Raw genomic sequence first — 13,940 nt, 5'->3', positions numbered from 1 at the left:
AAATTCCTATCTAGCCTCCAATTTTGCCTCCTAACTCTGAGCACAGAAATGTGGAAGGAGTCTCCCAGAACCTGTGTGGGATACTGTAAAAAAAACTTATAAACCTCGTTTGAGAGAAAGATAATTCACATTGGGAAGAAAATATTTCTCCCTAATAACCTTTTTTATTAATAATATATAGCACTATTTAAAACATTTCTTTTGAAATGCTCCAACTTCTTTGACATAATATGTTCATTATGTGTAATCTTAAATATCCCTCAGATATTATTTTAGAAATTATTGAGGCAAGCAAGTTATTGTTCATACTGTTCTGTCATTTGTAGCTTTCTGACTAATGAAACACACAGGATCTTTAAGAAGTAATTTGCTAAGTGCTGATATCAGGCTCAATGCTTCCAGTAATGCTAACATTAACTTCAACAAATATTTATTTTAATTATATACAAAAACAAGAACCAGCAACACAGATGATTGCTCTTAGAAGATCTTAGGAGAAATAATCTATACAAGAAAGGACATGAGCAATGCTAAAGAGCTGTCAATACAGAGCACTCTTGAGTCCTGAAGCAAGAGAGGGAGTTCATATGGGTAAGACAAGTAAGAATTCATGGAGTAGGTCAAATTTGCATTGAGTCTTCACAAAAGAAATACTTGAAAATGTGGGTTTGGGTGGGGGTATAAAAACATTCAGGCATGGGCGATTGGATGAGCAAAGACAAAATAGGAAGAGTCAAAATACCACCAGAGAATAGAAAATAATAGACTTTGACTACAACATTTGAAATGAGAGGAAAAAATGAATTAGTAAGCAACAAGATGGTATAGTAGATAGAGTGCTGGTCTTGGAATCAGGAACATCTTGAGTTTAAATTCATTTACCAGTTGTATAACCTTGAATAAGATATTTAACCTCTGTCTACCTGTTTCTTCATCTGTAAAATGGCACCTGTCTCCCAGAGTGGTGAGGCTCACATAAGATTTTTAAATATATATATATATATATATATGTATATATATCTGTATATATATATATATACATATATATATAAATACACACATACCACATATAAATACACACATACATAGATATATATATACACAAAAAAAATTCAAGCTCTAGTTAAATGTTAGATATGATATAAAATATGAAGTCAAAGTCCTTCACCATCTTGTCTTTCTCTAGCATCTCCAGCTTATCACTGACCTTTTAAATTGTGGTTTCCACAACTGAACACAATATTATAGCAAAGGTACCTCAATTATACTGAGCAAATTATTCTATATTCTCTGTATTCCCAGAAGCTGTGTTTCCTTTAATACAAGCCGAGAATGAATTAACTTTTTGGATGTTATGTAATACTGTCTAATGAATGAAGTATTTATTAAGTGCTTATTATTTAGAAAGCACTGTGGTAAGCCCTGAGGATATAGACAGAAAAATAAGACAGCTTTTCAAGGTGCTCAAATTCTAATGGAAAAGACAATTCATAGTGAAGGTTCCATGATCCTTAGGATGCAATGACAAAGTGATACTATTTCTTTATTTAATGGAATTTCTACTGATAAAATTTTATCATTTTCTACCTATTTGATAATACTAAGGACTTTAGTAGCAAGAACTTTCCTTTCGAGTTCTTCAGTAGTTGTGACTGTAGCTCTTACAGAACCAGTTGCCAGGTTACATCTTCACAGCAGATGCTATGCTATTCAGGATGATATCTGAGGACACCGAGCAGGAAACACTATTTTCCCCAAAATTTTTGTGTTCATGGTGGGGTAGGATCTTTTTATGGACTTTTTTATGGTCCAAAGGAAAATATTGGTCAAGAGATAATGTTTTGACATGCTTGGTACACACCACGCTTCTCTGTTTCTCAGAGTACTTCACTGCTTCACCAGGCTGGCTTGCCTGCCTTCAAATATGGGTGACAGTTGGTGAGCATAGCCAGCATTTTTTTCACAGGAATCATGTATCCAGATGGTATCTGTGAGCCCTGGGCTAGAAGCTTACTGAACCACAGTAAGCTGGTTGGCTACTAAAATATCCAGATTTTTTTTTAAACAACTGCTCTATATCTATTTCACTTCCAACTTATTTTTGTGAAGCTGAAGTTTTTTGTTTTTGTTTTTGTTTTTTTTATTTTGTATTTTTGCAAGGCAATGGGGTTAAGTGACTTGCCCAAGGTCACACAGTTAGGCAATTATTGTCTGAGGCCACATTTGAACTCGGGTACTCCTGACTCTCTATCCACTGTGCCACCTAGCCACCCCTTGAAACTGAAGTTTTTGAACATAAGTGTAAGACTTATGCTGAACCCTATTGAAAAATCATCTTGTTAGATCCAGCTTAAAATTTTAACCCACTGAGATAATCTCCCTTTGGATCCAGACTCTGTCATGTACTGTTTAACTATTCCTAGTTTTATGTTATTTGAAAATTTAGTGAACTTGCCTTTTATGCCTTTATCCAAAAAATAGCACAAATTCCTGGAGAACTCCCATGGAAACCTTATGTTTTCCTGATGCTGAACCATTAATGACTATTCTTTGGGCAAGTCATCCAACTAGTTCCTCATCTATTTGAGTATATTATTATGTAATCCATATCTCTCAGTTTTTCCCAAAGAATAAATGACATTGGAAAAAATGTTAATATAAACACTCTACTCTGTAATTTAGGCTCGAATCTACCAGAAATACTATTTCTGAATATGTAATCAAGCCATCTCTGAATTGGAAAAAGAGATGTCCAAATTGGCATAGTTTCTCATGTCTTCTGACTTAACTTTATGCCTCAAGAAGATTTCAGGTAACATTTATGGGATCTTAAGTAAGAAAAAGATCATAATATATTAAAATACAGCTTTGAGTTAACATTTCAGAAGAAAGTTCCTTCCTATGATCATTATTTTAACCTTGAATTTCAAAAGAAAAGACACTCTTCCCCAGGTGCATTGTTAATCATTTAGGTGGATAGGAAAGTCATTATTATATCTAGATGAGAATTGTTTGGTTTATTGTCTTACCTAGGTCTTTCAGAGAAAGACCCTAGCTTTAATAATTCTTAAAAAAAAAAAAAGCAATTTCTGAGATACTTTGTTAAAAGCTTTGATAAAATTTAGGGTAAACTATATTCACAATACTCTCATGTCCTAGTTTAGTAATTCCATCAAAAAGGAAATCTGCTTGATGAGGCTGTACTGTTTCTCTTCTTAGATACTGTATTTTACATGATTCAGCCTAGAATTTTCCAGGAATCAAAGTCACACTCATTGACCTATCTGAAGTTGGCAAATCCTATTTTCCTCCCTTTTTTGGAAATCAAAGCAGCATTGTCTTTTCCTGCCTTGTGTAGCCTCTCTGGTTTTTCCATCATCTTTCATATATTGCTGACAACAGCTCAGTCGTCACAATGGCCAGCTCAGTGATCACATCAGCCAGCCCTTTCAGGTCCCAAGGATGTAATCCATCTGGGCCAAATGATTTGGATTTACAAAGGGCAGTTGGTATACATATAAATCATTTGTGTTCTGTCCTTTCCAGCATTTTCTGCAGGGAAAAGAAATCAATAACTCGCCTTTGTCTCTGTCATTGTCTAGATCCCCTTGAAGAACCTCCAGAAGGTCTTACTTTGATCCTCCTCTTTCTTCTATTATAAATTTTAAAAAATTATTGTCCTGTACTTCTCTTGCTAATTTTGAGCTTGAGCGTTTGTGTTACTATTTTTACAGGACCATGCCTAGTTTTTAATCTTCATTCTCAATTGCCTAATCTTACCTCTAGGTAATCTGACATGGACTGACTCAATTCCTTTGCACCTAGAGTTGTTTTCAGACAAATTCCACTTCTCTTTATTGAAATTGTTTCCCTTTGGGTCTCTAAAATTTCAATCTCATATACTACATCTGAATCATTTTACTCCTTAGGATATTTGTCTTTTCTCTGAATTCTTCAAACTCTGCCCTCCCAAAATCTAGGTAGTGTCAGAGTATGTCCTCATAGTAGAAATTCTGAGAGAGAATGGATTCCTTTCCCTAGGATTCATGTAATTTCCACCATATTCTTATAGTTTCTCCCTGATAGTGAGAATAAGATCCAGAATAGAAGTTCTGCTTTCTGGTTCCTCTGCTTTTTTGAAGGATGAAATTATCACTAATGGAAATCAAGAAGGCTGCTCTGTTTTTTTGGTATAGAGAGCTCTGACATATGAAGCCTCTTGTTACTAGTGAAACAGACCTTTGTGCCAGACTTGTTGATATGTTTCGAAATTCTTTTATTTTTTTCATCTGAACAGGACTGAACTAAAAGATCTCCAAGGTCCCTTCCAGCTCTAAATCTAAAGTCTTATGAATAAGTGATATTTGAATTGGTTTTTAAAGCATAGGTAGGAATTCAATTAGTAGAGTGATATAGAGTATAGTGTTGGACTTGGTCAGGAAGAGGAGTCAAGTCAACAAGCTTATTAGGTGCCAGGCCCTCTGCCTCAGATCCTTACTAACTGACCCTGGGTAAGTTACTTCTCTTAGCCTCAGGCACCTATCTCAAGGATTGTTGTGAGATGCAAATGAGTTACATAAGTAAAGCACTTTGTAAATTTTTTTTATAGGAAAAGAGTACAGCATAAGCAAAATGATTATAGTATCATAGATTTAGAACTAGAAGCATGAGATCCTTATGCCCAACTCCATTATTTCATAAATGAAAAAACTGGGGCATAGAGAGGATGCAACTTACCAAGGGTCATATAGCTAGTGTATTTCTGTGGCAGGATTTTTTAAAAATCCTTTTTAAAGTTTTGAGTTCAAATTCTATCCCTCCTCCCTCCCTGAGATAAGCAATCAGATATAGGTCATACATGTCTGACAGCATTTAAATTCAGGTTTTCCTAATTTCAGAACTAATATGTTATTGACTCAATTACCTAATGACAAGGATGGGCAAATGAGAGTCCTATACAAGAACTTCAAGTAGTTCAGTTTGATTGGAGAATAGGGTGTGGTGCTGTGGATAGTGGGTAATAATCACTGAATTATGTATAAATTTTATGTAAATTATGTATAAATTTTATATAATTTAATTTTGTAATGAACTTTATGTACATTATCTTAGAACCAGATGCCCAACTATAAAGGGGGGGTTATTACTAGTAGCCTGATCATATAGTGATGAATTATTTTGCCATAATAACTCATTAAACAAAGAATTGTACAAAATTGCCCTCATTTTGTGGGACCCCTTATGTTTTTTCAATAATAGTGGGAGAATAGTAGAGAAGGGAGGCAGAGAATGCTAAGAATCACATTTTTAAATAATAAACACTTAAGTTTGAACACCAATGAAAAGAAAAACTACTACAGGAATTTTATTGACCTTGAAATTTTTTGTTATAAATGAAACCATGAACCAAAAGGAAATTACAATTAAAGGGAAAGATGTCTCATAGTGTCTGCTTGGGGAGGCAAATATAGAACTGGGTGGAGATGATTTTATCATGCAACCAGAGGCTGCAGCAAACATTTCTTGGAACATTTCATCATCTAATATTGTAGTACATAGGAGTTATCTATAGAGAAAGTGGATATAGCACTGAACAAAAAAAAGAGCTAAAAAGTAGTTGGATGAAACCAAATAGTTGGACAGAGGAGAAATGCAGTGAGGGTAACACAGTCTGAAGGCAGTAAGAAATCTATTCTAAGAGTATTACTGAACAATGGAAAAAACCCTAGACCTCCCAAAAATTGTATTGGAGAGATTCTCAAATAACTACGGAGCATAGATGTAGTTTTTCATCTACGCAGAAAAAAAGCTCAGTCGAGGATAAGGGCACAATAAGGGCATTAAGATATTTAGAAGAGAACAGGCAGGTTTTCATTTTCTGTGTTCTACAGTAGACTTCTACAGTATACCTCATATCTGTTCATTCAGATGAATGAAAGGTACAGAGAAAACAAGGTCTCATTATTGTATTTTAAAAGGCAAAGTGGGGCGGCTAGGTAGCACAGTGGATAAAGCACCAGCCCTGAAGTCAGGAGTACTTGGGTTCAAATCCAGTCTCAGACACTTAATAATTTACCTAGCTGTGTGGCCTTGGGCAAGCCATTTAACCCCATTTGCCTTGCAAAAAAAAAAAACTAAAAAAAGAAAAAAAGTAAATTAAAAAAAGGCAAAGAGAGGTGTAATGGATAGGGCAGTGGACCTGCAATAGGGAAAAGGAAAATAAAACAGCATTTATATATGGCTTTAAGGCTTGCAAAGTACTTTTAATAAATGTTATCTCATTTTAACATTCCTAGGTGCCCTAATTTATCACTGTTTTATAGACAAGGATCGTGGAGGCAGACAGAGATTGTGACTAACTCAGATACTTAGTGGCTGGGTGATCCTCAGCAAGTCACTTAATAGGTAGATAACACACTCACCAAAGGTATTTACCACAGTCAAGTAGGTCTAGGTTAAAGAGGGATGGTGAAGTCTCACAAATGGTCAGGTTTGCAGATGACATTGTGTTGATTACATGAAGCCAGAATACTGCAAATCTTCCTAAATAAGATTTGTAGGGACAGCTAGGTGACGCAGTAGATAGAGCACTGGCCCCAGAGTCAGGAGTACTTGAGTTCATATCCGGCCCTCAGACACTTAGTAATTACCTAGTTGGGTGGCCTTGGGCAAGCCACTTAACCCCCTTGCCTTGCAAAAAAAATAAATAAATAAGATTTATAACTCAGAAGTGTGCTCTAACTATCCACATAGGAAAAATCAAATGGCTGAAAAGGCCAGTCATTCATATTATAATATATACTTGTGGTGGACAATTTATAGAGCTCATCAATCTATATTTTTATCTTAGACACTGAAAAACAATGAGCTGAGCATAGAATTGAATGGAAGCAGCTTGGGTTAAATTGCATCTGAGACACAGGGCAAAGTTCTTTTAATAGTCTCTCAATTTCTTGTTGAAATTAAGAGTTTCCTGTTTAAAACCCATATTTTAATGCTACTGTAGTATGTCTGTAAGTCATGATTAAACAATTGTCTCTGAAAGACTGAGGGTAGAGATCCCAGAAAAGACCCTTGGACATTGGTGTGTTGAGGGCAAGTGAGCCACATGAGGACTCCATTAAAGAAAACATTTGACTATAAGAAATATGATCTGGTCACAAAATGAAAGCCAGGATACCAGCAAGGGTGCTCTACTGTTATCTGTGTGGTAATCAGAAATCTCAAGGAAAAGGTCCATGGTCCCCTGGTGCAAACATAGAGCCACTATGAGTAAGAGTCAATCAGGACTGACAGGGTGTAATCTGTTACCCATCACTGAGATCACAGATCTGTTGAATATTGGTGTAATAAGCCTGTGAGGGAGGGATAACTATTCTGATTCCCATTTTACAGAAGGGATATTACATTTTACAGAAGATATTAAGTACTTGCCTAGGATATCCACAGATGACTTAAGTCAGAGATAACTTAAAAGGTTTGAGGGTGGTGATGCAACCAAGAGTTGAGCAGGTTTTGGTAAGATAATAAATTCAAATTTTTGACATGTTGAATTTGAGGGTACTAATGATTGGAGATGATACTAACAAGTAGACAAGCCGAAGGTACAGGACTGGATATCTGTTACAGTTTTTTAGAAGCATGAGAAAATTTCTTATCACTTGCAAGAATTATATTTCTGTAGGCATGCAGCAGGTAGTGTATCATATGTTTAACCTTCAAATGAAATTAATTTGTTTAAAATTATGTTAAATGAATATCATGAGGAAAGATGGAAAGTATGGTTTCAGAGAAACCTGTGAAGATTTGTATAAATTAATACAAACTGAGGAGAAAAGAACCAGGAGAACAATTTACATAATGACAACAACCTTGTATAGAACAACTACTTTGAAAGACTTAAGGATGCTGAACAATAACATGACCAGCATCAACTCCAGAGGAAGGATGATATGACGTATGTTACACACTTCCAGACAGAGCAGTGATGGACTCAATATGTTTTGCTATACTTGTACATATTTGCTACAAGAATTTTGTTTTTTTTTCCCAAATTTGGGGGAAGGAGGTAGAAAGGGAAGGAAGAGTTAGGAATAGGAATAGAAATCACAGACAAGCAGAACCTCTTTGAAGGTTACATGTTAAATTTTATTATATATTTTAAAAGAAAAGTAAGCTCTATATAATTAGATTCTGGTTTTTATGTGTAATCTCATATATCAAAATTCATATGGAAATACTAATTTAAATTCAGAATAAAAATAAGGTTTAAATTTTAAAAATAAATTTATTTTTCATGGTAGTAAATACTTCTATCTAGTTATTTTAGTGTCTCTTAGAAATATGTATATTTCATTCCTTTTTTCTTTGTTTTCTCTATATAGGAAGATATTGTCACTAGTGATAAAATGAAAGAGCAGAAAAACAACCATGAATCTTCAGAACTCAGAGGTAGGTTTATGAAAATATAGATTAATTCCCCTTAATAATTTCTATTTTATGTCATTTTAATCTTATTATTTTTACAGAATTAAGTTTAGCTTGTGAGGAAGATGAAATTATGAGATCTGAAGAAAGCCCAGATCTTTCCATCTCTCATTCTCAGGTATAAAAACATTTTAATTTCACTTTAAAAATATTGCCTTTAAGTTTTCCTAGAAAAATTCCAAACCATAAGTAGCCATTTATAAAATGTTCCAAATCACTAATAATGAGGGAAATGCAAATTAAATTAACTTTGAGATATTTGGTAAACTGGAAAAGTTAACAAAAAAAAAGGAAAATGATATAAGTTGGAGGAGTTGAGGGAAAACAAGTAGGTTAATACACTATTGGTAGAGCTGTGGATTGGTCCAGTCTGTAAAGCAGTTTGTAACTAAGCCCCAAAAGTTAATAATCTGAATCTCCTCCAACAATGCAATTCCACTATTAGACCTACACTCTAAAGAGATTAAGGAAAGAGGAAAAGGACCCATATGTTTAAGAATAGTTAAAGCAGCTCTTTTTGTAGTAGAAAACAACCAGAAACTACAGGAATGTCTATTATTAAGAAAATGACTGAACAAATTATATGGACACAATAGCATACTATTCTGCTATAAGAAAAAGCAGTGATTTAGGAAAAACCTAGGAAAACTTAAATGAACTAAGGTAGAGTGAAGTGAGCAGAATTTATATATAATTTACATAATTTATATAATATATATAATTTATATATAGGAGAATAAGTTATATGATAACAATATTTTAAAGATACAACTTTGAAAGACTTAAGAACTCAGACCTACGTAATGACTGGCCATAATTCCCAGAGGACCTATAATGATACAAACTGCCCATCTCCTGACAGAGAGAAGATAGACTCAGGTGCTAAGAGAGACATAGTGTAACAAAGGCTTTGTTTTTCTTTCTTTTTCAGTGAAGATGGTGTATATGGGTTTTTTTTTTTTATTAATTTAATAAAACAGGAATTCCCAGGAATTAACAATCTCATTTATTTGTTTTGGCTAGGTATATTTCTTTCCTTTTTTTGGGAGGGGGGGGTAAGATAGATGGGGTTAAGTGACTTGCTCAAGGTCACACAACTAGTAAGTATCTGAGGTTAAATGTAAATTCAGGATCTTCTGACCCTAGGATCAGTGCCCTAATCATTGCACCATTTCACTGCCCCTGGCCAGCTATTTCTTATATTTTATTTGTTTATTTTTCAGTTCCTCAAAAAGAATATCATCAATGTGAACTCCTGTTACTTTACTAAAGTCTGGCAACTGTATAGACAGAAAGTTGTTAGAAGTTGACAGGTTCATTTAATGGTCCTCTTACTTGCCATTCATAGCTAATCATAGATTCTTGTGACTAGAAGGGATGTTATAGGTATAGAATCTTATTATTTTACTTATGGTTCACAGAATGCTGTAGCAGCAAGGCTCTTTAAAGATCATATGGCCTTGGGGGTGGCTAGGTGGTGTAGTGGATAAAGCACCGGCCTTGGAGTCAGGAGTACCTGGGTTCAAATCCTGTCTCAGACACTTAATAATTACCTAGCTGTGTGGCCTTGGGCAAGCCACTTAACCCCGTTTGCCTTGCAAAAAAAAAAAACCTAAAAAATCATGTGGCTTGCAGGCTCAGGTACTTATTAGCTGTGTGACCCTGGACAAGTCACTTAAACTCCATAAGTTTCCATTTCATCAGCTGTAGAAGTATAATAAAAGAACTTGCCTTCTAGGGGTGTTGTGAGTATAAAATGAGACACTGTGGGTAAAATTGATTAGTAAGCCTTAAGGTGATACGCCCATGCACCTCACTATCATTTCTTACAGATCAACCCCCTTGCTTTACAAGTGAGGAAACTGACACCTGAAAAATTGATCTGACCTGTCCAAGGTCACACAAGATTAAAATTAGTACTAGAACCCAGGTTTCCCAGGCCCCAACCCAGTAACACTGATTTCAGTATCTGATTTTCTCAGAACAAAATATTCCTTAAATGTACTATTCACAGTGTAATATGTAGTGATAAATATTCTCCATTTTAGGTTGAGCAGTTGATCAGTAAGACATCAGAACTTGATGTAACTGAAAGCAGAACAAGAAGTGGAAAGGTTTTTCAGAATAACATGGTAAGTACATCATTCAGAATGAATTGTGTGTAATTCAACTGGTTTGTTTTTATAATCTGAATCATTGTGAATCATGTTGTAGTTAAGATGGTATTAAAGTGAGAGAGTGTGGCCAATTAGATGACTACTCAGCTGAGATTTATGGATGGGGTGGTTTTACCTTAGAGAAGCCAACACAAATCAATATAGTATTTAGCATTGTTGCTTTAGAAACCCAGCTTTACCAGTTTACCAAGGGGTGATTATGCTGGTTCAAGCAAACTCAAACCTAAATGCCAATCTCCTCACCTGAGCTTCCCTATTACTGTTGAAGGCACTACTATCCTCCCAATTCACAATTTCTTCATTCTGACTCTTGCAACATATTCATTCCACCTTTATACCCTTTCTCCCATGCATCCCTTCTCCACTCACATAGGCATCACCATAGTTCAAGTTTTTATCACCTTTGGTTTATTTCAGTATCATCCTAATTGGTATTTCCACCTCATGTCTCACATCAGTCTGTCTTCCACCTGTCTTCCAAAGCTTTCCTAAAACATATGTCTGACCATGTCTCTCCTCACTCAATAAACTCTAACAGCTTCCTCATATCTTCTAGGATCAAACCTGAAATCCTCTGTCATTTAAAAAGTTTTCTGCCTTTCATTTTTTTAGCACATTATTTCCCACCATGAACTCTGTGATACAGCTATGCTAATTTGCCTGCTCTTTTTCCTATATGACACTACATCTCCCCATTGCCATGTCTTTGTCCCCCACACCTGGGATGTATTCCCTCCTTATTTCTGCCTCTTAGTTATAAGTATCTTGTATCTGATCTTAAATATTTGTAATTATTCTCTTTATATGTGTTGCACTCCTTCACCAATTTCCTCTCATATTGGTAGGTTGGGGTTCCACAAGACAATCTCTTCCCCTCAGAGGTCTAGGGGTAATCCTGAAGTATTTTTAAAATATTGTATTCAGGGAGATTGATGAATTTACCAGAAATCAGGAATCAGTACTTCAAAACCAAAAAATTAAAAATTAAAAATATTGTCACTCATGAGCCTAATCTGGTCTGTTCCCTAGTGATTATCAGTCTTCCCGAATTGATCATAGATTTGTTTGTACCTTCTTTATAACTTTTGTTGGTTGAATCAATAAAGAAATCTAGGCCTTGTGTATTTCCATTCGTTGGGATAAGGGTTTCTTTCCTCATTTTTTTTCTGTATTTATTTGTTGCATTTGTTGTAGTATATATACTTGACTACCCTACTTGAAAATAGGGACTGTTTCTTTCTTTGTATTTATTTCCCAGAGTCTAGCACAATAGTTGACATATAGCAGATGCTTAATAAGTGTTTGTTGATTGCTTGAATCAATTGGGACCCTGAAATATTTGATAACCCTGGTCTCTTTCTATTTTTCCCAGGTATAGGCTCTTTATAATTAGAGTAATTAATTATATAAATAATGCCAAACCTCCATTCAGTATAACTCTATTTATAGACCATACAAAAATTACCCTATTCTATAGCAAAAGCATTTAATGAAGACATAAAAGCAATGTAAATAACAAAAGGAAATAAAACAGTGTAATTATTCTCTACTCCATGGACAAATGCACACAGTTTCCTATACTTCCTTAGATGGAAGATGACAAAAATCTCTTAAGGAAAACTTACACAAGATGGGGAAACTATTGATTGGTCACTGGTCTCTTCGGCATGCACTCCCTTGCCCATTATGAAGAGATGCAGACTCTGCTGAAGTCTCTTAGATTGACTCTGGGGTCTTCAGAATTTGGCAATCTGTGTCATGGAAGTGCCATTAAATGCACTCACCCTTCTTCCCTCAGCTCTGTTTGAACTCCTTTTATTAGCCAAGGAGCCCAGATGTTTGGCTTGGGTGTCTTTCCAGGCCACTTCCTCTCTCTTCCTTTTCTTTTATCCATAGCATCTCCTCTTTTCTCTCTTTTTTTTGGGGGGGATGTTTTTGCAAAGGCAGTGGGGTTATAAGTGACTTGCCTACAGTCACACAGCCAGGTAATAAGTGTCTGAGGTCAAATTTGAACTCAGGTCATCCTGACTCCAGGGCCAATGCTCTATCCACAGTACCACCTAGCTGCTCCTCCTTTCTTCTCTTCTTCACCAGGTTTGTGCTACTTGACCCAGCTCCATAGTTCCTGCAGTCCCCACTATATCCATCTAAATCACCATTTAATCCCTAACACCCTGTCTTCAGTCCTTCAGAGTGCTTAAGACTGTCCTGGAGAGCTCCTGTCCATGTTACACAGTGCTCTGAAGCTTAGAATTTGTTTTCCTTAGAACAATCCTGATATAGTCCTAGATAGCACTGCTTCCATCTTATAGGTGGAAGAAGTAGGTAAGTAGACAGGTGAAAGAAATTAAATGATTTGCCCAAGTTGGGTAGAATCACCTATGTGATGTAGTAGAGTCAAGAGTCAAACCTAGGAACCAAGGATATATGGCTAGAGAAACCTGTTCCCTCTGCTTGGTTGGCTCCACAAGGTGTCTTAATAATCCTGCCTTAAACAATCTCATGATGCACCTCCATGTTACCAATATTAGGGATCACCACCTCCCCCATGAGGACCTCCAGAAAAACTACACCAGTTTTAGGGTACTCTTTGGATCCACATAGACTCCTGTTTGTCTTTGCTATTCAGCCAGAAGACACAGTGAATTCAAAAAGACATTTCATGAAATAGCACAGTAAGAAAATAAATTATTACTCTCCAAAATATATTATTTGGAGGAGCACCAAAAATGGGTACCCCCTTTCAATAAATAGTACATTCAATATCAATGAGAAGATAGACACCTGTAAGGAACACACATGTAAAGAATGTATAAAGGGCATGCACAAATGGAAAATGTGACCAGGTCATATATGAGGGTGGGGAATTCACATGACACTTCAGGTGCTATCACTCTGCTGCTTTTGAGGAACTTTCCCTTTTTCTTTCCCCGTCCTTCAGTATCACATCTCTGCTCCTAATTTCTCTCACCTGGACTGTTTCTAGAGTCCTCTAGAGTTAAGGTACTTCTCTACAAGAGGACCAGTATGGGTCTGTATCATCTCTCTTTGGGAAAAACAGAACCCCTAACTAGTTACAACTGGGGAAAGTTATTTTGTATAACGGGTTCTTGGAGTCTTTGGAAATTATTTTTAAAACATTTTTATAGCCATTTTAATAGAATTGGTTTCCTTTGTAATCTTATGTATTTTAAACATTTAAAGCATGATTCTGAGAAGAAGTTTATAGACTTCACTAGATTGACTAGGCAATGCAAAAAAATGCTAAGAACTTAT

At 35.6% G+C, this 13,940-nt stretch overlaps 1 protein-coding gene across 1 annotated transcript in view; it reads left to right on the top strand.

Annotated features, from left to right (window-relative positions):
• Window positions 1-13,940, top strand: part of HORMAD1 (HORMA domain containing 1) — a 90,067-nt gene that overhangs the window by 61,853 nt on the left and 14,274 nt on the right. Inside the window, exons 11-13 of the mRNA XM_074188746.1 lie at window positions 8,385-8,451; window positions 8,529-8,605; window positions 10,536-10,619. Of these exons, the coding sequence (XP_074044847.1) occupies window positions 8,385-8,451; window positions 8,529-8,605; window positions 10,536-10,619 (228 nt within the window). The remainder of the gene's footprint in view (window positions 1-8,384; window positions 8,452-8,528; window positions 8,606-10,535; window positions 10,620-13,940) is intronic.

Source organism: Macrotis lagotis, chromosome 5, assembly GCF_037893015.1.
Source record: "Macrotis lagotis isolate mMagLag1 chromosome 5, bilby.v1.9.chrom.fasta, whole genome shotgun sequence".
NCBI lineage: Eukaryota > Metazoa > Chordata > Mammalia > Peramelemorphia > Peramelidae > Macrotis > Macrotis lagotis.
This window is presented reverse-complemented; position numbering and strand designations above follow the sequence as displayed.